This window comes from Myxocyprinus asiaticus, chromosome 3 (genome assembly GCF_019703515.2).
Source record: "Myxocyprinus asiaticus isolate MX2 ecotype Aquarium Trade chromosome 3, UBuf_Myxa_2, whole genome shotgun sequence".
In the NCBI taxonomy this organism is placed as follows: domain Eukaryota; kingdom Metazoa; phylum Chordata; class Actinopteri; order Cypriniformes; family Catostomidae; genus Myxocyprinus; species Myxocyprinus asiaticus.
The window spans coordinates 33,627,217-33,652,562 of record NC_059346.1 but is presented as its reverse complement, the minus strand read 5'-3'; the positions used below and the strand labels follow the sequence as shown (position 1 = coordinate 33,652,562).

Sequence of the window (25,346 nt, the reverse complement as noted above, 5' to 3'; positions counted from 1 at the left end):
TGCAAAGACCAGAGAATCTCTAATCTGAAACTCACTGAAGTCGCACTCGACTTAAAGGAATAGTTCACCCAGAAATGAAAATTCTCTCATTATTTACTTAACCTGATGCCATCCCAGATGTGTATGACTGTCTATTTCAGCAGAACACAAATTAAGATTTGTAGAAGATAGAGCTAGAGATAGAGTCAGTTCCTTATAATAGAAGTACATGGGTGCCAGCAATTTGACGGTCCAAAAGTCACATTTAGGCAGCAATAAAAAAATCCATGTGACTCCAGTCGATCAATGAATGTCTTCTCAAGCAAATCGATAGGTTTATGTAAGAAACAAGTAAATAATTAAAACTTTTTTTTTTATCGGCGCTTCCATCCAGGGCTCTGATGCAGTTTGAAATGGCCGAACTCTCGCGTGACGTTCATTCTTCTGTTGTAAATTAGCGCTGCTTCCGAATTCTCGGGTGAACTCGCCAACGCGCTTACGTCACGCTTCGTGTCAGCTGCTTTACAAAAGTGTGCTTTTTAAAAGTTAATAATGTTTGAATTATTTATTTATTTTTTACACAAACATATCGATTTGCTTCAGAAGATATTCATTGATCGACTGGAGTTATGTGGATTACTTATTGCTGCCTAAATATGACTTTTGGACCATCAAAGTGCTGGCACCAATGTACTTCCATTATAAGGACCTGACAGAGCTCTATCTTCTACAAATATTCATTTGTGTTCTGCTGAATAAAGACAGTCATACACATCTGGGATGGCATCAGGGTAAGGGAATAATAAGAATTTTCATTTTTGGGTGAACTATTCCTAAAGTCAACTTAAACAATTGACTGAGACTCCATTTGAGACTTGAGATTTGTGAACATCAGTCAATAGCTCTACAAGATGACCAAACACTTTTTAGATGTTTGGATGCAGTCTTTTTTTAAATTAATGAATGTGTGTGTATTTGCAAGGCTTAAAACCTTAACAGCCAGACAAGTACAGCAGTCGACAAGCATGTAACATCTATTTAAAAAACTGTTTGCCCATCTGTGGAAATTTCAGCATAAAGCATGGTAGAAAATCAGAATAACAATGTTAAATGTAGGTATAAATACAGTCGTCAGTGTGTAAATTTGGGGTGTGGTAAACAAATCCCAGTTTACTGTACCATAAGTACCAATTCATTTAATAAAGTAGAATGCCTACACATTTTCTATTCAGTAGGAATTTGCAGAAATACAATAACTTGACTAAAGTTGTACAATGTCTTTTTCTGTTGGTTTGGCCAAAGGTGTAGGGTATTAAAGATAAAATCATAGTCTTTTGATTCAAATAAAAATGGATCACCTTTTGGCATCATCATTATTATTATTATTATTATTATTATTATTATTATTATTATTATTAATAATGTATGGAGGTAATTGTCCTGGGACAGAATTTTTAGAAAGCTAACCTGCAGCATAAAGAAAACTGTTACCAAAAACAGTTTGAGTTCTGACTTGAACTTGAGACAAAAAAACTTGAGACTTAACTTTGACTTTAGTTTTATAGATGAAAGATTTGACTTTGACTCCACATCAAAGACATGAGACTTGCTTCAGGAACTTGACCAGCAGAGACAACTTTAAGCCATTTTTATGTATACTTCCCAAATATAGTGTATACTCTGTGGAGCTTTCAAAACATTGTCTTATATTCTGTTCACTTCAGGCTCAACCAATGGCGTTCAGACTACTTGTTTGTTTGAACAAGGCAGTAGGAATGCTGATGTATGTCATTGATGTAATTGAGAGGGTAGTGGAATAAAAATCCTTCTTGCACACCACAGAATCTAGACACAATTCTACCGCATTTGTACTGTACCAGCTGACTCTCCTCCATTTCTCTTTAGCTCTATTTTGAATGTTCCGGGTGAGTCGACTTTGCGGAGGGATTTCCTGCGGCTGCAGCAGGAGAATAAGGAGCGTTCTGAGGCCTTAAAGAGACAGCAGGTGCAGCTCGCCGCTCAACGCAGAGACCCTGAGGAGCACAAACGCCAGCTGCTGCATGACCGACAGAAACGGATAGAGGAGCAGAAAGAACAGAGGCGGCGCTTAGAGGAGGTATACATACACATGTACATGATCATGATCTCTTTTCTCACAGGGAATGTCAAGGGCAGAGTGCTAGTCATTAAAGCCATTGGTATAAATTTACTAGCCAAAAATGAAAACTCTGTCATCATTCCAAACCCCGATGACTTTCTTTCTTCTGTGGGAACCCAAAAGAATATGTCAATCTGAATGACAGCCTCAATCACCATTCACTTTCATTGTATGAACAAATATGCAATTAAATTGAAAAGTAATTCAGACAAAAAAAAAAAAAGAAAAACTGCCAAACATTTCTTTTTGTGTTCCACTGAAGAAAGTCATACAGGTTTGGAACCACAGATGGGTTAGTAAATGATGACAGAATTGTCTCTTTAACCCTCAGAGACCCAAGCACTGATATTGAAAATTTTATTTGGAAACCACTTGTTATAAAAATTATCATTTTTATGGATGTTTTGTTTTGGGGCGAATTTTGGAAAAATGTTACAAAATTGCAAAGCTGGGCATTTAGGGTTGAGAAATTTCACCACTGTTTTTTTAGACAGTACACAAAGGTATATGAAAAATCATTTATTACAAGAAGTAAGAGTAAATAAATGACCAGTTAAGAAAGCTGACTTTAAAACTAATGAGAACTATTAATATTGAAGATATATTTGTATAATTAAAATAATAATTAAAAAAAGAATACTCTTCTCTGAGTACAGAACAGCACAGAAAACAGCTGAAAAACATTTAGAATAGTTTATGATGTACTGAATAGGCTTCATTGTGTGAATATAGAAAACAATTGACCAATAATGCCTAGCATTGCATTTGATAGGCTTAGAAAAAGTATAAAAATAAAAGGTAAAATACTTGCTAGATTTGCTCTAAAAGTGTTAGCAATTGTGTGAACTAGTCGTGACATTTTTGTGTGACCTTAACAGGCTGTGACAGTTAATATGCACATTTGTTGTGCTACAACTGCCAGCTATTGTTATGTGTAGTTTTAATTACTTTAAACCAAAAAATTAATTCTTCTACACTGGGTCTCTGAGGGTTAAGTGTGATTTGATCTCTGGTCCATAAAATGTTAACTGAACATTGGTCAGACTCAAAACACCCCAGAAAAGAGGCCAAAAATTTTATGAGGAAAGCATTCTAAAATGTTCCACATTGTTGTAAATAAAACCCATGACAGGTGTTTTACAGCAATGTTTGTTTAAGAGCTCAACATTTTTCTCTTATCTGGAACAAGTCTCTCTTCATTTAAGTGAATGTATTGAGGTATTTGTGGAATTTTAATGTGAGAGAGGTACATGTGGATTTGGCAGAGAGGAAAGGGGTAAACGAGTGAGGATTATGCATTATGCCATACAAAGTCTTTTAACTGAATTAGTTTGAGAGGTGACTGTCATTGGATGACTGTGGAGGGACACAATGGCTGATTAGATTAGAACAAGCCAGAACACAAAGGATTGTGTTTATTAAATGTAATAAGCACCATAAGCCATTATATTCATATCTGACTCTATACAATGAGATAGTGTGTTCAAGGCCCAAAGTCAAGCCTGTGTAATAGTCACAACTAAGTAAATTAAATAGAAATCATGTGGGGTGCAGCCTTGTTTGGGGTGAGGGCTATAGAACACAGCTCTTAATTATCTCTTAGTAAATACACACACACACACACACACACACACAAAACACGGTTTGTCTTGGTAGATGTTAGAATTTAATTGAGTGAGGATAATCATAAAAACAAATTAGTAATGAATGGTTTTGACCATTAAAATGTCCTAATGTCTGACAGATTCAAACATTGTCGAACACAATGTCTGGTGAAAATATTAATGCGAAGCATCAGCAACTCCTTTAGTTGATGCCTCAAGTTTACAATGTGACGTCATGCCAATGATAACGGCTCTTTGCTCCCACAAACTTTAAAACCTAATCCACGACTACAGCATGTTGTATCCCGCACACTGACAAAAGCAGCCTGCGTTCACTTTCACGTGCTCACAGTGAGAAGCTTCTCGTTGCAGTCTTCTGGAGAGGAGGAGACCAGGCTTGTGTGAATCTCAAGTTGTAGAGAAACACTGGACACATTTGACTTCACTTTGGTAGCAAAACGCTTTTGTGCTATGAAAAAAAATTGTCATAAAAATAAAGAGCCAAGGAAATTATCCAAGGTGAGAAATTATATGACACAACCTAACAATTTTTATTTTAATATTTATTTATAAATGAAAAGATATGTGGCAAATTGCAGTTTAGTTGTTTTGTTTTGCCCCCATTGTTGAATGTTTTTTTTTTATTAGATGCTCACTCCATCTTTTTTTGTGTGCTTTTTTTTTTTTTTTAATGAAAAAGCAGCTGTAATGAACAAAAGTTTATTGTTCATTTGACTTGATTGTGTCATTTATTAGCCTATATCACATTATTATGCACAGTCCATTATGTTTATTGTGCAAAATAAACAGAAATGAGATGACCAAATTTTTTCCAGTTTGTTCTGCAAACTCGATCATTCCCATACACGTTGGCCGGCAACAAAATTTCTTAACGGGAACTCTGATCTAATGATATTTTGTATCTAATGTAATAACATTAAGACTTTTTGTGTGACTTAAGTGTCCAAAATTGTCAATTCTTTTTGGGGCCATTATATAGTATATTTACAGGGTTATATCCACCTGCTGAATAGCACACAGCACAATCTAGCTGCTAACATACTAAATACAACACCGCAGTGCACTGAGTCACCAATATCACTATACTCGCCCTCTCTCGCTATAACTGTGCCCAATGGTTTAGTCACTCTCTCTGTGCTTTCTCTCTTCTCTGGCAATGTTCCTCGTTCTCACCCCCTTAATTTTCCCTCTCAAAAGCACTAGATGATTTTTAGCAACAGGAAGGCTCTCATTTCAGCCAAATATGTTAAAGTGACTCACTCTCTGTCACTCTCACACAGCAACAGAGGAAGGAGAGGGAGATGGTGCGGCAGCAACAGGATAAAGCTCCTCACCGGAGACTCGATGACATGAGGCGAGAGGAAGACAGGAGGATGGCAGAAAGAGAGCAGGTAACCAATCACAGCCGTGAAACGGTAGCCGTCCAGCCAATAGCAGCCGAGAGTGGGTGTTCCACTCGACAAAGCTCTGGCCCTGGAATGTCTGTGGAGTGGTTGCCATGGCAGCAGGCTCTCAAACGCAGTTCTGAATGTGTGTGTGTTGGGGGGGGTGGGTGAGGTGAGCTGAGCCGTGCCTACATTCAATGCAGTTTAAACTGACAAACACAAAAGAACAATCAGCATGAATTAGTGCACAGTATGCCACAGGACACACTCTTTAAAGTGACCTTTATCATACAATACACACTTCCTTCAGTGTTCTCCTTAAAACTATTGGAAAAGCACACGGATATGCAACACATTCCTCAATGTGACAGGAGCCAATTGTAAACACTCACTGTGCACCATTTTAAAGGGATAGTTCACCTAAAACATTCAGTCATAATTTACTCTCCTTCATGTTCTTCCAAACCTGTATGACTGACTGACTTCCGGAAACACAAATTGATATGTTATGTGGAATGTAACCTCAGTCACCATTCACTTTCATTGCATCTTTTTTCCATGCAATAAAAGCAAATGTTGACTAAGACTGTCATTCTGTCAAACATCTTGTGTTTTCCACAAAAACAGAAAGTAAGTCATATGGGTTTGGAACAACATGATGACAGAATTTTCATTTTTGGCTGAATTATCCCTTTAATATTATAAAAGAAGTGTGATGTTGCAGCTTAAACCTTAGCCACACACATGGTGCAGTAATGGGTAACTGACTGAATGAAGCATGTGGAACAAATCTCCTTCAGCCTTTTTAATAAAAGCCCACTTCTTTAAAAATGTCTGCCTCGATCTTTAGAGGCTGCATAGACAGGTGTATCTCTCCACTCCCTGAAATATTTTTTTTATTCCATCCTTTCGAGTCTATTCTGATCAGTCTCTTCCTTCTCCTCCACTGCTCCCCATTTCATCCCCCCCTCTCTCTCTGTAGGAGTTTATAAGACATAAGTTGGAGGAGGAACAGCGGCAGTTAGAGATACTGCAGCAGCAATTACTGCAGGAGCAGGCTTTGCTAATGGTAACACAGTCCTGTTCTTTCCCTTTCCTCTCTTTTTTGCTCTGGCTGTGTCAGTATGGACAGATTTGATGTTTCTCATGCCACAGGGCCCCTAGACTATTCTAGAATGATCAGAAACTGAGTTTCGGTTTCAAAGTTATCTTGAAATTAGGATTATTGAGCATCTGGAAATTTGGAAACTACTGCCAGTTGTTTTACATTACCTGTAGCTCAACTGGTAGAGCATGGCACTAGCAATGCCACGGTCATGGGTTGTAATGTAAAATATACATTTATTTTAAAATGTCTTAAAGGAAGAGACCTTGCTGAGACTAATCAAATCCCTGTGCGTGTTTTTGTCAATACATCATAAAGGACTGAATTTCGAATTTATATTTCTTGGATACATTTCTTTTAAAATATGAACATGATTACACAATAAATATATCACTCTTTACCCAGACTAGAGCTGTTTTACAGATTATTCAGTTGCTCAGTGAACCCTATGTCGAATTAGAAAAATTTTTATTCGAAAAGCAATTTGACTTTTGGTACCAGCTACTGTAATTAGTGTTGCCTGTTTTTAAACAGACTTTGCACTTGTAGGGATAGGCATTTTTAGTAATTGTGTAGTTGAGTAGAGTAATCAGTTACTTTTAAGAATTTAAGTTCCACCTTCAACCTTTGAACCTGTTTTTTAATGAAAAAATTAGCACTGTGCACAAACAACATCTCGATTCAAAATGAACAAAAAAAAAACACAAACAAACATTACCACTCACACAGAAACATACATTCCAAGTAGGGGTGTAAAAAAAAAAAAAGTATCATATTGTATCGTACGATACGACGCTCACTATACAATACCATATGTATCATATGAAACATAACCAAACACATTATAGTGTATTTAAAAACAAACAGCGCAATATTGCGAGCTGCAGAACAGTCTCCTCCTCGGAGAGGTGGCGCTGAGCGCTCACAGGAAAACAGAGCAGCACACTAACAGTACATAGGCAAGAAGATTAATGGCAAATGCCAAACAGATTGTTCTGTAGCGGTACAGGTTGACGAATTTGCTAAACATCAGTGTTATATCCTGGTGCTACAGTACATCAAACATGTCGTTTTATTTACGCCAAGATCACCACACACAAATCGGTGGATTTGTGAGGCAGAAACAGCAGCAGTAAGTTTAACAGCCGCATCTCCCAGCCGACACTGAGCATGACATGTACTGCAAGACACTCATTCGAAATGTAAACAGATTTGAGATCAACACTTGTGCACGTTATAAGCCAGTAATAACGCCAGTGTAGTTAACATGCAAAGTGAAACGGGGAAGAGGGGGAAAAAATTACGTGCCAATCGATTTTTGCTCAAGCCGCTAAATAATATTGGATTATATACATACATCATTGAACCAGAGGTCAGGTTCCTCCTTGAGGTTTTTTTTTCATCACTAAATAACATTGAAAGGAGATTTTCCTTGCTACAGTCACTTCAGTTTGTTCACTGGGGGCTTTAAGACAAGAAGGCATGATTTTCTATGAAGCTGCTTTGAAATGGTGTGTTGTGAAAGGTGCAATACAAATATAAATGACTAGAGTGTAGACACTTATTTTCTTAAGAAAAACATGAAAATTGTGAGTTCATATTAGTTTTTCTTAACAAACAAACAGAATAAATGCAGTGCTGTTAAGTTACCTAGAGCTCTGTTTTTTGTTGCCAATGTCAGACACTTTTGTGGCATTTAGGTTTTAAAAGACATTTATGTTGAATCTTTAAATAGGTTTGAGCGAAACATTTGTGGGTCCTCGTATCATATTGTACCATGAGACTATGCATATCATCGTATCGTGAAACTTGTGTATCATTACATGCCTAATTCAAAGTCGTCTGAAGTGATACAATCACTTTAAATCATGACAGAAGTTTCTTTTTGGGTGAACTATTCCTTTAACGTCATGTATCCACATAAGTTGTAGCTGCAAGATTTAGAAGAGAGAAGCAATTTCATTGTTGCCCACACCAGGCAAAGGCACAAAGGAAAATAAAATTGCAATATTCGAGTAGTGTTTTTACTAGTCGAATATTTAAAGCTGAACGAGTACTTGATTAATCGATTACTCGTTAACATCCCCAGTCAAAATCTAAATGAAATGATCACATTTTTGTTTGTAATTATTCATTTTGTTTTTGCATGTTTTGGGGATAGGTCGTCTATTTTGCATCTTTGTTAGTCTGTTTATGCACGTGGCAATGTACTGTTGTGTATTACTTGTTCTTTGTGCATGCAATTCAGATTCCTTTGTAATTTGTTAGTTAATAAGTTATTAATTGTGGATTCATGTGTGTAGGAGTACAAGCGTAAACAGCTGGAGGAGCAGAGACAGTCGGAGAGACTTCAGAGACAGCTGCAGCAGGAGCACGCTTACCTCGTCTCACTGCAACAACAGCAGCAGCAAGACAAGAAACCACAGATGTACCACTACAGCAAGAACCCAGACAACAACAAACCAGCCTGGGCTAGAGAGGTGTGTGTGTGTGTGTGTGTATATATATATATATATATATACACAATTACATAACACACGCACACAGCCATTTTGTTCAAGTCATAAGACAATATCTCTCTTTAATAAAACTGCTTTGATATTTATTTGAGGGTAGGAGTGGAGCAAAGACCACAGAGGTTGCAAAAAATATTGACAAATGATTCACAATACTTTGTCATTTTGACAGATATAAAATAAGGTAACTGGTCTGTTGTGTTTCTCTTCTTTGGAAACGGGGAGAAAGTCAAGTTGTAGATAGAGATATCAGTGAGAATTTTGGAAGAGAAACCACAGATTCTTTTTTCACATTGCGTGAGCACAAGATCATGATATGAAGAGCCAAGAACCTGCAACAGCGCTTGGTGCGAGACTAAAATAGCACTTGCCACAGAAGTTCTTGTAAAATCAATGTCACATTAAAAAAACTCCAAGCGTTACAATATTTTACTGAATGACATGGAAACAGAAAGTTTGTTATAGATGCAATGCATTAAAATTTTGGCTTTTCAAATCAAATGTTTTCCTCAGTTCTACAAAACTCAGGCTTGTCAGCTTGTCAGTCATCTATGATTTAAGTTCTTTAAATCTTTATCAGCTTCCATCAGGGTGATACCTCCGATTCGCACTGGGGTCCTCATCACCGTGTCAGGGTTTATTTGGTGATATTTACAGACTAGCTGTACGTTATACCTTACATTTGTGACAGCTTTGAAACAAGGCTGAATTCTGGAAAAATAAAAGCCACAAAGGATAAAAATGGAGCATGACAGAAAATGTACATCCCTGTCCCTCAAAGTGACGAATAATCATTATTTGCAACCCAGCCTCTGATATATGAGGTCTCTTTATTTCTCTCTGTCTCTTTCTTAGGTTGAGGAGCGCAGTAAATTAAATAGACAAGGCTCTCCCAAAATCTGCACTACAGTCTCTGACACCAACATCCAATCACGTTCTGAATCAATCAACCAATCAGGAGCTGCTCAGACTCCACCCATGCAGAGACCTGTGGAACTGCAGGGTGGACAGGGAAAGGTGGGCTACCTGTTGTTTTTATTCCCACTATAAATCAGTATAAATGTAGTGAGTTACTTCACAAGTCATTTCATTCAGACCTAAAAAAAATTATAATATTAAAGAAAGGTAAGAAAGCGAATTCAAAATGGAAAGATGCGATCAGTTCTTTCCTTTAATGTTTTCATGTACTGCTCTGCTAAATCTTTTCTCTGCTTCTGTTCAGTGACTTACTTTTTCTTTTCTTTCTTTGCTGCGGGGCCCTCTCGCTTCCTCTGTAATCCTCCATCATTTTCGGGGACATCCTCTTCACTTGCGTTGGATCTTCTACCTTGCTCTCCTGCTCAACCCCCCCGGGTCATTTCCCTTCTCTGTATTACACACTCCTGTTTCCGTTTCTACAAATGTACTTTATTCCTGCCACTAACATCACTTTTGTTCCCCTTCCTTTAAAACACACTCTCAAAATTCACTATATAATACTCCTGATCATTTCCCAATTCCCATTCAAACCTCTGCCCAATTGCCCATGCCCAACCTTATCACACTGATCACATCGGTTTACATCGGCATGCTGCTGCTCTTTCTCTCTCTTCTCTTTTCCTCTATCTTTTCTCTTGTCCTCTCTCCCATCTGCCTTAGTTCCAGATGGCCCACCTGGTGCCGTTAAAACCGTACGCTGCTCCTGTCCCTCGCTCTCAGTCTCTTTGCGATCAGCCCACTAAGACCATGTCTGCCTTCCCCACCCAGGATCCCTCTCCCACACCCACACCTCGCCCTCTACACTCCAGAGAACTAGTCCGTCAAAATTCTGACCCCACCTCCGAGACCCCCGCCCCACAGTCACGGCCAATGAGAGATGACCGAGGACCCTGGATCCGTCTTCCTGAGATTGAGCAGCCTCCTAAAGTAAGACTTTAAGAATATAACATAAGACTTTAAAATAATCTCTTTCTCATTCGGCTGCATAATGTTATATTTAGTCAAGGTTGACACCATTTTTTATGTAAGGGAGGCTGTGAGTGATAGATGCACAGACTGATCAATGGATTTTACTGTTGTATACCATGGTGTCGATATTTCTGCTGACAAAAAATTCCAAATGTTTTTCCAGTGTTCAAAAAAGCAGGTTGTGAAAATTAGATGTGACCTAAGACGTAACAGTACATACAGTTAAACATACTGAACATCGATAAGGGCTATTCCGATACAATCATATATCAATATATTGCAATACTTTTTCTCCTAATATATATTTATCGATACTTAAGATCACTGTATCAATATTTTTATTCATCTACTTATGTATTCATTATTAAATTGGCACAGTTGATTAAATAATTATATTGAATCATGACATAGGGCTGAACAATGAATTAAAATAAAGCTGAAATCGCAACATGACCCAGTGCGATTATCAAACGAGGTCTGCAATTTAATTAAATATATAAATAGTCTGAAAACGCTGCCTGCTGTGTTGTGTTTATGTGCCTAGTTGTGTTGAGCTTAAATACATGTGGTCAGTGTATTACACATTTTCAGTGGTTTCAGTGCGATTCTGTACTCGATAAACACTAATTCTATCTGGTGCCCTGAGTGACAGGTGTGTGCTTGGAGTTCGGTGTGCTAACATGTGTTAAGCGCATTATATTTAATATCCTGATTTCACATATATTTGGCCGCTACAGTTTACTATACAAATCAGAAATAACCCCATGAAACAGGGAGATGAGAGCATTTCACTTAATTAAAAGGCTGTTGTCATCTCGACTACAAACAACAGAAACTCTAGTTCCTTCAGTTTTCCACCAAAATAGAGGCTTGAGGGTTTAACCGGACTGCATAGCTGTGTCACGAGCAAGTTAAGAAATTATTAAAGAAATAAATTACTATTTAATAAAAAGAATTTACACTCACTGAGAGCTTTATTAGGAACACCTGTACAGCTACTTATTCATGCGATTATCTAATCAGCTAATTATGTGGCAGCAGTGCAATGCATAAAATCATGCAAATATGGGTCAGGAGCTTCAGAATGAGGAAAAAATGTGATCTTTGTGATTTCAACCATGGCATGATTTTTAGTGCCAGATGGGCTGGTTTGAGTGTTTCTGTAACTGCTGATCTCCTGGGATTTTCCCACACAGCAGTCTCTAGAGTTTACTCAGAATGGCGCCAACAAAAAACCCCCAAAAAACCGTGAACAGCAGTTCTGCAGGCAGAAACGCCTCGTTGATGAGAGAGGTCAACGGAAAATGGCCAGACTTGTTCGAGCTGACAAAGGCTACGGTAACTCAGATAACCACTCTGTACAATTGTAGTGAGCAGAATAGTATCTCAGAATGCACATGTCGAACCTTGAGGCGGATGGGCCACAACAGCAGAAGACCATGTGTGGCACTTTATTAGGACCATAGTGTTCCTAATAAAGTGCTCAGTGAGTGTATTTCAATAATAATTTAACTTAACATTTTTTATTATTATTGTTATATTAAAATAATATAATATTAAATTTGACTGGGTTTCAAAAACATGAGGAAAAGTGGGTTGACCCTTTCACAAATAGTAAAAAAAAAAAAAAGTTAATTGTAAAAAAAAAAATTATGTACACAGCAGACAGATGCAATGTGATTTGTGATGTTTTTTTCCCTCTGTGTTTTACTGATCTATTTATTTAGTTTGCTTCTATTTTAAAGGACTCAAGTGTGAATACTCTTTTTAGAACAGCATTTCTGGTCGGCAGTAGAGTATGGGTAAAACGTGGTTTAATTTTGGTTAAAAGGAATCACTTACAAAAATTTTTCATGTTTAACATATCGCAGTTCAAATAGAAATGTTTTTCAAATAAAATCATTCGATTTTTATTTCCAAATCATTCAGCCCAATCTTTACATGTATTGTATTGTGAAGTGGTTGGTAATACCCAGCCATAAAGTCTATCTTTCACAGACTCATGTTCATTTGTGTCACATGTAATATGGTGTCTACCCTGACTAAAGTCTATCAATGTGATTAATGTATTATTTGTACATAATTCCTGATCTCTTTCTCTCTCTCCCTAAGATTCCTCAGAGAACAGCCTCTATAGCCACTGCACTGAACACAAATCTCTCCTCTGGTATCAGACACCCAGTCCGAGCAAGGTAACACACACACACACACACAGAGAGAGAGACTGAAGTCATGTAACTCAGGTGACTGCAATGACTCTTGTCACTGTCTGTTGTTTCTTTGTCAGTAATCCAGATCTGAGTCGTAATGAGCGTTGGGAGCGAGGCGACAGTATGAGCATCATGTCCAGCCTGCCACAGACTGGCTCTCTAGAGAGACATCGCATACTCAGTGAGTGTGTGTTTTGTGTAGTTTTCCTTTTAAGTGTGTGAGGATATATAAAAAAGTGTTCTAAGGTACATGTTGAATTTTTGTGTGTAATATTGTTGGGTTCATTTCAGGCTCGTCAAAGATGGACACCTCCCCCACCCTGTCTCATGATGGTCGACACAAACCAGGAGAATCCCGGACCTCATCCAGACCGAGCAGGCCAGCGGTAACACAGACACACACACACTCACACACACATTCCAACAGAAGTTTATTCTACCTCTTTTTATTTTTTTCATATCCTTCTGAGATCAAGAAAAAGGCTGGTTTTTGCATTTAGATTTTAAACATTTTCCCTAAAATTAGATTCATATCACAAAAATAATGGTATCACAGGAAAGCCCAGGAATTTGGCATGAATGGTCTCTATATCCATTTGATATATTCACTAAACACTAACAACAAATATGAATTACTGGGTCTCAGGAGGTTAAAAACACGTATACAAAAACTAATTTGCATATAAACATAAAAACGTACGCGCTCACGTACATAGACTCCCAAATTATTTGTCTGTATCTTGTATAGAATGAACACTCTATTTATACTCTAAACACTAAAATCTGTTCCTTGCATCACCTCCTCACCCTCTCACATCAATCTCTTTTCCTTGCTCTTCCCCTGTCCTCAGAGCTATAAGAGAGCAATAGGAGAGGTCAGTGCCCACATGTCATGCGTGTAACAGCATGAGTCTGTGTGTATTCTTGCATGCTTACATTTCATGATGATGTCCTTGTGGATGTGGCTGAATATCAGATTGATGATGTGCTTTATCAATACATTAAATTAGGGCTGTCAATCGGTTAATTTTTAATCATATTAATAACCTGATGTGCGCGTCATCTGTGAAAGGCTTCGTATTTATTTTGTACTGCATGCTCTGGATGGTTTGATGAGGTGTGTTGACTGTACAGGCCAAGGAGTTCAGAGAACAGTCCAAGCTGAGGCTGCCCCCTGCTGACTGCTGATCGCAAAAACATCTACGCTTATTACAGAATTTAGGGGGCATGATTAATTGCATACATTTTTTTACACATTATTTTTCATATAATCACACTAAATTAACTTGTTAAATCGACAGCCCTACATTGAATACCTGTATACTATAATTATTTAAAAAAAATATATATATATTCTTGGTAATTATTGCATAATTGCTCTGTAATCACTTTAAAAAATGTAAATGTAAAATAAGCAGAATCACTGCAATATAGGAGGGTAACTGGTGATCTGTTACTGAAATCCTTTACACTTAAATTTCTACATTCTTTTTTTTTATTTCAACTGAATACCAGTGTAAACCAGAATTCAACCACCACCCTCCATTGAGGCGACAGTCCCCATCTTTCGGTCTCTGTGTGACCACATCGAACCTGTCCACCCAAAAGTCCTATCCCACACCACACAAGAATGTTCCTGATTTTTGGGACTGTTGGAGGTTATAGGCAGGCCCATACGGAATCTGCACGCACCGAACTGCGCAGATTTTCACAGAATTTGAATGTCACTCATTTACAAAGTTCTATTCATGTCCAGCCCCTTATGTGTTAATTTTTTTTAACTAGTTTTCAATCAACATTTCACAGAATTCCACAGATTTTCCCCTAAAATTGGCGCAGAAAATGTGAAAAAAGTCTGCAGGTTCCGTCTGGGCTGGTTATGACTATAGATATGTGAAGTGTGATTAATGCAGGTAAATAATAATGTCTTCTTGATCTCTGTGTGAATGTGTCAGGACCATGGACTATACTCTAAGGAGCGGGCAGAGGAGCAGCCACGGCCCCCGGTGAAGGCTAATGACTACTCCTCTTCCTCAGAAAGCAGTGAGAGCAGTGAAGAGAGTGAGAGTGGAGAGGGAGTCGAAGAGGAGAGCCCAACTGACCGGTAAACAGAATGTGTGAATATTTGAAGACCCCATGAATCAAATACTCTCTAGAATGAGAATGTCCCTAAAACCACCTGCAGATCATGGCTCATGGCTGTGATGTAGCTAATAGGGATGTGTAAAACTACCAATTTTTATGTTCAACTAGTCGGTCAGTTGTTTAAACGATCAGTCGGTGTTAAGGATAATAATGTATAAATAGTCTCCATTATGGTCACGTGACCCCGATCAGATGACTTTTAGAGGTATATAGGATGCACCGAAACCACTTTTTCTCTTCCGATTCTGATATCAGAAATCGATCCCAAGCCGATCCCAGTGTTGTTTTTTTGCATAATCAGTTTAGAATATATTTACATTATTTTGTGGAATTAATTGTGAGTACTCTTTAATATGTAAAGAAACACAAACCTCTAACTACACATTATTTCAATATAAATGTATAGCTTATTAAGAAACACTTTATTATTAACTAGTATACTGGATAATGTAGCAGCAAAATTAACAGTAATTCCAGTATAAGTCATCAGTAGAAAAGAAGCAAAAAATTATCAACTTGTATCTGGACTTTAAAGGATTCAGATCTCTTTTTTGTTCAATTTAGTTGTAAGACATCAGTCCACTTTTCATTCACACAGTTATTTTTTGGAACCCATTCAACTTAAATATTGTTATAAATTGTAAAGAAATACTAATGATGACAATAATAATAATAATAAATTGTTATTAATATTATTATTATTATTATTGACTTTTAAATACAACAGTAATATATTTAAATCGTGCAATTTTTAAACCCACACGATTTTATTTTGTCATTCTAAACTCTCCAGGAAGTCCTGTATGTGTCTGTTTGTAGGCAAGTTCACAGTAGTTTAATTCACTTCTTATTCAAATTCTGGAAAAATGCACCTCCGGTGCCATTCTAAATGCATATTATAAGTGAACCGAACTATTGAGCATCTACATCTGAGATGCTGTTCTTGAGTAGCACTCAAATATTGCGCACCGCTGTGAAGGCTAAAAATAGCCACGAGTGCATCACCAGCCTGTGCGTGAGTTTGTGTGAGCAGAGCAGCACCATTCACTAACGTGCTGGCACTGCACATACTATATATTTACTTATTAAACACAGCCTTTTGTGATTCACAGAGCTACTGCACATCTTCAAGTGGCTTTGAATAAAATGCACGAGTCATATGAACTGCTTTAATAGTGTTTTTATGGTTCTTTTTTGTCATTTTTGGAGCTTGACAGTAATGAACACGACTAACACACAGTATCGGATTTGGATCGGGCTCGTCGGACCGATACCCGATCTGTCTAAAAGCTTCAGTATAGGAGCCGATACCGATCCAGATATCGGATTGGTGCATCCCTACTAAATGCAGCATTTCAACATGGTGACCAACGGTTATGCAACAGATAAATAGGCTAAATAACTATAAAATCTTATTGCACAAAACTATCAAAGTAAGAAAAGTACGAAAATAGAAAGGCTCCAATACAGAGCTGCAGGAAAACACTTATTTTCACATCCTGAACACAGAATGACGCACTTCAATGTAACTGGAGTGCTTCAGGGTGATCCTCGCTACGCATTCAAAAGTGCAGAACTGCCAGATAATATTCTGGCTACATATCAGTTCACAACATCGAGCAGTTTAAACCTTTTTTTTTATTGCTACTATTTATTTAAGCAGTGTCAGACAAAATCGGCAAAAGACTTTAATCTCTCAACAGCACCTCACAAATACGGGAATATTAATCACAGCAGAGGATTTCATATCTGACAGTGATCGTCTTTAAATGTATTGTTGATGCAGCACTTTTCTTTAACAACAGCACATAAAAAGACTAAACCTAAAGCATTTAAGAGACAACTGTGCTGCTGACTGTTCAATCATTACGCAAAAATGCTCTCTAAGTAGTTCTCTCAATTAATTTGAAAATTGCGTCTCCCATTAAAACCACCACCACTAAAAATATTAATGTTAGTAATCGACTAGTCATCTAAGAACTGTTTAGTCTACCGCCCTGGCACATCCCTAGTGGCTAAAGCCTATTGACTATTTAAATAAAAAGACAAGCCCTTCAAAATGTTCCTATCAAACTTCTGTTTCAATAGAAAATACGTTAAGTGGTTTCATGGGGTCTTTAGCTATGTAAATAAAATCTAAATATCTAATATGGACTAAATATTAACTATTTTAGATTATTAATAGAAATCTTATTATGGACATTAATGCTTTGATAATTTCACCATTTTGGAACGTGTTTTTTAGCCCACGTGATGCAGATTCTGACTCTGTGAACACTATGGTGGTCCATGAGGAGGAGGAAGGTGGAGGAGAGGAAGAACGTGCTGGAGGATATGGGGACCAAACCATGCTTGTACAGAGGGTAGGATATTTGTGTAACTGGCTTTGTCTCAAAACCTAGTGAATGACCGCTGTCAAACTCTTATATGGGCTGCTCTCTGTATAAACAGAATCCTATATATAATACAAACTACTGGATAACTGATCGGAGATGCTCTTCATCACAAGCAGCTTCGATAACAAACACTTACATTTGCCACACAAACAGCACTTCTCATGTTAACTGCACAATAGACTTGTCTAATGCAGTGTGCTAACCAGATGACATAATAAAGCACCAAGTGATAAAAGCTATATCTTTTTTTCTTTGTCCTAACCAGCTGCGACAAATTTGTTTTCAGTTGCTTGATTTCTATTTCTGTAGCGTTGTGTTGTCCTGGTCACCGTGAAATCTATCTACACTCACCGGCCACTTTATTAGGTACACCTGTACATCTAATTATTCATGTGATTGTTTGTCGCACCATTTTTTTTTACACACTAGAGACTGTTGTGTGTGAAAATCCCAGGAGATCAGCAGTTACAGAAAACTCAAACGATGTTGATGTTAACATTAACTGAAGCTCCTGACCCGTATCTGCATGATTTTATACATTACACTGCTGCCACACGATTGGCTGATTAGATAATCGCATGAATGAGTAGATGTACATGTGTACCTACTAAAGTGGCCGGTGAGTGTATATGTATATATAACATTTTATATTACATATGTAACAAGTTATTACACTGCTTTCTGGAATACTCTTCTGTTTGGTCAATGACACCATCTAGCGGTCTGAGTAACAACTGCACCTCCGGGAATTAAGTCATATCAGACTGGTTATCAGGGCATTGCAAGTCATCTTTCCTACTTTTCGAATCACTCTGCGATCACTACAAGTAAACTAATAAAATAATTTCAGTTTATATCAATGTTTCATGTCCATTTATTTATTTATTTATTTGGCAAGTAGTAAGTCCTATAATAAGTAGGATAATGAGCAGTCAAGACATTTTCGCAAATAAACACCACTCTAACTTTGATGCAAACTGGAGGTGCAAATCAGCTTTTCAGCCCCCGCTTTGCGTCCGGATCCTAATCACCCTGTCAGGGTTTAAATTTACAGTTACATTTATTCATTTGGCAGACACTTTTATCCAAAGCGACTTACAAAAGAGGAATAATACATCGTAAGTGATTCATCTTAAGGAGACAGCAGTACGAAAAGTGCTGCATTACAAAGTTTCACTAGCAACAAAACAATAGCATCCAAGACAGATTAGAGTGCAACAAGAATATTTTTAATATTATTATTATTATTATTATTTTAAAAACATTTAGTGCATGGTTAATTTCTCATGGAAAAGATGTGTTTTTTTAGCCATTTTTTGAAGACCGCGAGTGAATCTACTTCACGGATTGAGTTGGGAAGGTCATTCCACCAACGAGGTAGGTACAGTGAAATCGAATGTCCGGGAAAGTGTTTTGGTTCCTCTTTGTGTTGGTACAACTATGCGCTGCTCATTAGCTGACCGCAGGGTTCTGGTGGGAACGTAGCTCTGCAGAATTTATTTGAGGTATGCTGGAGCAGACCCAGTGACTGTTCTGTATGCCAACATAAGAGCCTTGAATTTGATACGTGCATCAATCGGCAGCTAGTGACGATAGACATGGAGTAGTATAACGTGCTCTCTTTGGTTCATTAAAGACCAGACGTGCTGCTGCATTCTGGATCATTTGCAGGGGCCTAATTGTGCATGCAGGGAGGCCTGCAATGAGAGCGTTGCAGTAATCCAGTCTAGTTATGACAAGTGACTGAACAAGAAGTTGTGTGGCACGTTCAGAGAGCAAAGGTCTTAGTTTCCTGATATTGTAGAGTGTAAATCTACATGTTTGTGCTGCCTTTAAAATGTGGTCTGTGAAATTGAGTTGGTTATCAATGGTTACCCTTAGATTTCTGAGCATTTTGGAAGGCATTATTGTAGTTGAATGTTATTAATTTTTTTGAGATTTTTGTTTTGTTTTTGCGATAACTAGCTGACTGTACATTATCCCTTGCATAACAAATTTCTTGATTGGTGAAATCTCTCTTGATTGTGCCATGTCGTGCAGCAGTTTCAAGTTCAGTTATTGCAGACAAATTACTGGAATTGTATTGTATTGTGCCTAATTAGGACATGGTGTGAGGCTCACAGTTCATGGTAAATGTAAAATTCTGATTTTACCATGTTGTTAAGCTAATGATTTATCATGCAAAATAGTACAGTTTAAGATATAACCATTTCCTATCTATACTTTTTATTTCTTAATTATAAATTTAATAATATATGCCTAGCCCCACAGGACCCCCCCCCCCCCCCCCAAATACCAATGTTGTGTTGTGTTTGTTCTGGCAGACCCCAGAGAAGCGTAGTCATAATGGATACACCAACCTGCCTGATGTGGTTCAGCCCTCCCACTCTCCCACAGACTCGGCCTCCCACTCTTCTCCAGGGAAAGACTCTACATATGATGTGAGCTCTCTGCCCACCCAACTTCTAATGTTTCATTCTCTTAACAGTTTAGAATTTAAGTTTTCTTTGCACTTTTTTATTTTTATTTTTTTACTTTGTATTATTTATTCGAGTCATAAATAAGATATATTGTACAACATCTGTGTAGTTGATCAGCTGATACAGATTATGCAATCAATTGCAGTATCAGTCCAGGGGATTGGTGAAGGCCTCTGGAAAATCCTCATTTACTACTTTTGTGGACCTTGGAATGTACCAACCTTCAGGAGGCACAGGAGATAACATGCCTGTTGGAGGTATAGTACAAAACTATTTGATAACTACTTAGTGTTATTTGTTTAAGATACACTACTAGTCAAACTTTTGGGCACGTTTAACTGAATTTGTTATTAATAAAAACCTTTTGATCAGAAGGCTTATGCTTGAATGCTTGAAATTAGTTTTGTAGACAAATATAAATTGTGCCTATGTATGAATTTCTTTACAAAACGTACATTTTAATGACATTTTTGGGACCGTTACTAAAGGTGAAGCTGCCAACTACTGCCTAGCATACATGGAAACTCCTTCAATACTGTTTAAAAAGCATCCCAGGTGGATACCTCCCAAAGTTGGTTAAGAGAAAATGCCCAGAGTGTGCAGAGATGTAATCTTTGCAAAAATCTAAAATATAGATACATTTTTAATTTAACATTTTTGGTTACTACTTAATTTCCATACTTCCATTTGTGCTGTTTCACAGTTTTTATGACTTAAATAATAAAATGTGAAGAAAAAATTAGAAATAATAAAGAATTAATCAATCATGTTAAAATGTTTGACTGGTAGTGTAACTGCACAGACATAATAGATATTCAGCCATTTCTTGATTGAAGATACTGAAGTTTTTTGTTTGATTATGAATAATTTGCTTGATTTTTGTTCTCTCTATGACTCAAGTCTCTCTGTGCTGTACTTCTCTGTTCTCTGGTGGTGGTGTTGTGTGGGTGTTGTAGGTCTGGGCTCTCGTTTTGAGCAGCTGAAGCTGGAGGTGAGGAAGGGCTCTATGGTCAATGTCAATCCCACCAACACTCGTCCAGTCAGTGACACTCCTGAAATCCGCAAGTACAAGAAGAGGTTTAACTCTGAGATCCTGTGTGCTGCTCTCTGGGGTAAGAGCACAATGACAACAGTTTGTCTATGTAGTTGTGTGGTTGCCTGTGTAGTTTACTTAAGCAGCAGTGCTACTAACTTAACTACCTTTTGCATTTCATTAGCTCAGCTATTCCGATAGCTGTTTTGCATTTCCAGTAACAAGCTATTTTTTTCCCAACAATTAGTGGTGCAGCATAACAAAACTTGTAGCTAAACTATTTTCAAGTATTTGTAGCCTGTAGCTTGGTACAGTAGCTTCTCAAACATTGTGTGTGTGGTGTATATAATTAGCTATAGTTTTGGAAGAAACTTGTCCCCAGAATTTAGCTAAATATAAAAACCTTCCTTTGGGGATCCTTATTTGGATATTAAAATAGTCTGTAGTCATTATAAATGGCTTTGTATTAAAACAATACATGTCTATGGTATGTTCTCATTTATATATTTACATAACTACTCATTTAGTTATCTAAATAGTAAATGTTTGTGTGTAATGTGTTTGTTCTGTCAGGTGTGAATCTGCTGGTAGGAACAGAGAACGGTCTGAAGCTGCTGGATCGCAGTGGACAGGGGAAAGTTTATCCACTGATCAACTCGCGCAGATTTCAGCAGATGGACGTTCTGGAGGGTCTCAATCTACTCATTACAATATCAGGTTATCACACTAACACACACACACACACTCTACTTATCACAGCATGCACAATACCCTATAAAAATCAGCTCATTCCAAAAAGCCGACAACACTGAATTTTTTTCTGGTTTTAACATCAAAACATAGACATCTGCACAACACATGCACACATTGTTTGAGTCAACAGAACACTGGTAAAGGTGTTTACATGCAGAGCGAAATGTGGGTAATGGGCAAAAAATTTTGTGCTCTAATCAGTTTTTGCTTAAACATTTATATTTTTCTAGATAAAAGAAAAACAATCATGGTGTTTACATGACCTTAAACATAGTAATATTGTATTTAAATCAGTGCTGTCAGTCAAATAAAAATTTTTATTGCGATTAATTGCATGATTTTTCATAGTTAATTGTGATTAATCGCAGATTTTAAAAGTGTCTCTGTATACTTTTCCTGTGAAAATGCATTTAGTTCCTTCTTAGAAAAGAAAACAATATGCAACAATAATGTTTTATTAACATTTTCCAAACAAAGCATTCCATAGTATAAATAAAGAAATAGCACCAATTCAAGTAACATTAAACATTTCACAAAGTCTAAGAGGTTAACTAATTGAAATATATAGTCCCGGTAGTTTGCATTTTCATTGCAATGGGCATTAAATCTCTTCAACCCTCATCCTCCACAGTATTAATAGGTGCTATCCTATTTGCTACAGCAATCGTGAAGCCGCATTTACATGATTTGCTGCTTTAAACTCCACATAAAAGCACGTGCAGAAAACATCTTGCTTTGTTTTTAGTGCTGGGACTGTCAGTGTAATGATACTTAATCCGAATTGTCTGCAACGTGACACCGGGGATGTGTTAATGTTTCATTCCAGTGGGTTGTGTGAATGTGACTTATCACAAGTCCCATCTGGGTTTGTTTTGTACCAGAAATTAGTGGTCCTTTTTCCATCACTTGACCATTGAGGCGGAATTGCAATTGTGTGTATCAGTGCAATGACCCCAGACACATCGTAAAGTTTCTGCCTTATTCCAACCAGGGTTCAGCACTCACACGGAGCTGAATAAAATGTCAGAATCGAATGTGAAAATCAGTAAATGCGTTAATCGTGATTAAGAAAAATTACTGCATTAAATTGTTTTTTTTTATTAATCACATGCATTAACGCTTTAATTTCGACAGCTCTAATTTAAATGCACTCACTATATAAGGTTATTACTTTATCAGGGTTCCCGCAGATCCTTAACACTTGTGCGTCAATTTAAAAATAGTTACTCAGAGGTCCTTCGAGGACAAAAATGCCACGTCAAAAAACTGCCATAATATTATATATTAATATTATTTTCCACTTTCACTGACTCACTGACTGATCATAACTACCAAATATTCATTCATTTTCATGATTTTAACCCTTTAAATGCTAGTTTGTTTATATAATGCCACTATTGTTTTTTGACACACACACACACACACACACACACATACACACATAAAAAATACACTGTGACATCCATACCAATACACCCACTGCATCATTAATTCAATTGGCCTGCAGTGCTCTATAATACAGCAAACAGAAAATAGGAAAAAAGCATGTATTTGCTCCATAGGCTAAACATGAGAAAAATGGCGCCATCTGGTGGAAAATATAAAACAAAACAAAAACAATAAAGCCATGGCTCCGGAATGAAAGCATAATATCATAGAATTCATGATTTTATGCTTTAATGGCACTGGGATCAAATATTGCAGTTTCAAAGGGGACATTTTTGTCCTGAAGGTCCCGAGTGTAACTATTTTGTGTACACAGTGTATTATAGATGTATTTTAGGAACTGAGGTTGAAATATCAAAATTCCCCCAAAAATGCACACCTTTGGCAAAATTTATGCCGTTGGCATTAACAGCCAAAATGAAACGAAATGAAAATGAAAAAGACAAAAATGTCCCAAAGGTTGAACATGGGTTAAAATGTCTTAAAATGGCTTGAATTTAGTTTTCTCAAATTTAAGGTCATAAATCTTAACTTAAATGATTCAACAAAGATCTTAATTTTTATTTAAAGAGGTCTTAAATTTTGGGGCGGAAAGACAGGACTCATGATATGATCTAATGTGATTATCAGACTTCAAAAGAATACGATTAAATTCAATAAATGCATGCACTGCATCCTTCAAAGTGAAAATGCGGCACTGTTGTGTTTTCTCCAAGCACGTGGGGGCTTGTGAGTGTTTTCAGCTGTTGCAGAGCAGTTCACAATCATTAAGCCATATCGGAAATTTGACAAACTATCACTAAAGATCAACCATTATTGATGATGATATAGTGTTGATGAAATATGACAGTGTTTACTTTTAATTGTTTATATTGTAATACGTTGTAGATTATTGTAGGAGTGCACATTTTATATCCCTTATTTGTTTGAATGAGCAGCTGGAAGCAGTGAAGCGCAAACATTTCAAAATAAGAGTTCCCGTTGTATTTCAAAGTTAAAGTGCCTTTTATAGTTAAAAGTTCCATGCTGTTAATCAAATCTGCCCCCGCCAAACCATAAAGTGCATCTGGAATTTAATTAAATTTGGACTCTTGTGGGGCCTGGGTAGCTCAGCGAGTATTGACGCTGACTACCACCCCTAGAGTCGCGAGTTTGAATCCAGGGTGTGCTGAGTGACTCCAGCCAGGTCTCCTAAGCAACCAAATTGGCCCAGTTGCTAGGGAGGGTAGAGTCACATGGGGTAAACTCCACATGGACGCTATAATGTGTGGTTCTCGCTCTCGGTGGGGCGCGTGGTGAGTTGTGCGTGGATGCCGCGAAGAATAGCGTGGGCCTCCACACGCACTGACTCCGCAATAACGCACTCAACAAGCCACGTGATAAGATGCGCGGATTGACGGTCTCAGACACAGAGGCAAGTGAGATTTGTCCTCCGCCAACCGGATTGAGGCGAGTCACTACGCCACCACGAGGACTTAGAGCACATTGGGAATTGGGCATTCCCAATTCCCAATTTTTATTTTAAAAAAATACAAATAAATTGGGACTCTTGTAGCCTCTGTCTGGCCCGCCCCATCATAGGAAGAAAAGCCTAAGAATATTTCATATGGGCTACCAATTTTAAAAAACTATTGTCAGATTAACTGGCTTTCTTTCAACATTATTGAATCAGCACAATCCAATATCGGTCAACCTCTAATTTGTATCTATTTATGTAAAGGTATGTAAACCAATTTTAATGTGTGATATACAGTATGTGGAAAATATGTCTTGAGTATTATAAACTTGCATATAGCCTACCCTGTTTTACTGATAAGCAATGTTAAAGCCATGTTGAATGTGTGCCCCTGCCTGTTTAAGAGTCTGTGATGCATGATTTATTTTGAGATTGTGTCTGTTTGTTTTGGTATGGGGATACGGTATTCATTTTATTTGTTCAGGCCTTGAAAAGGTCTTAAAATCTTAAATTTGATTTTAAAAACTCCGCAGCAAACCTGTTTATACACACACACACACACACCAACTCTTCACTACTGTATATCATGTTACACACATACCTACTCCCCACTCTAGAATGTTATGCTCATATAACCGTGAACTTATCACTGTAAAAGGTTACATTCATATACATGCCTACTCATCAGTCTTTCTTAACACACAAATACATG

General features: G+C 37.4%; 1 protein-coding gene across 3 annotated transcripts in view; it reads left to right on the top strand.

Moving 5' to 3' along the window:
• LOC127429352 (misshapen-like kinase 1) overlaps positions 1-25,346 on the top strand; it is a 57,941-nt gene that overhangs the window by 24,519 nt on the left and 8,076 nt on the right. Inside the window, exons 11-26 of one of the 3 annotated variants that reach the window (XM_051678338.1) lie at positions 1,885-2,095; positions 5,043-5,153; positions 6,130-6,216; positions 8,556-8,732; positions 9,624-9,785; positions 10,407-10,673; positions 12,828-12,907; positions 13,003-13,106; positions 13,217-13,311; positions 13,777-13,800; positions 14,881-15,029; positions 17,316-17,433; positions 19,791-19,907; positions 20,092-20,203; positions 20,903-21,058; positions 21,553-21,696. In XM_051678338.1, coding sequence (XP_051534298.1) covers positions 1,885-2,095; positions 5,043-5,153; positions 6,130-6,216; positions 8,556-8,732; positions 9,624-9,785; positions 10,407-10,673; positions 12,828-12,907; positions 13,003-13,106; positions 13,217-13,311; positions 13,777-13,800; positions 14,881-15,029; positions 17,316-17,433; positions 19,791-19,907; positions 20,092-20,203; positions 20,903-21,058; positions 21,553-21,696 — 2,114 coding nt within the window. The remainder of the gene's footprint in view (positions 1-1,884; positions 2,096-5,042; positions 5,154-6,129; positions 6,217-8,555; positions 8,733-9,623; positions 9,786-10,406; positions 10,674-12,827; positions 12,908-13,002; positions 13,107-13,216; positions 13,312-13,776; positions 13,801-14,880; positions 15,030-17,315; positions 17,434-19,790; positions 19,908-20,091; positions 20,204-20,902; positions 21,059-21,552; positions 21,697-25,346) is intronic. The other 2 variants (XM_051678355.1, XM_051678346.1) reach the window with 2 other exon arrangements.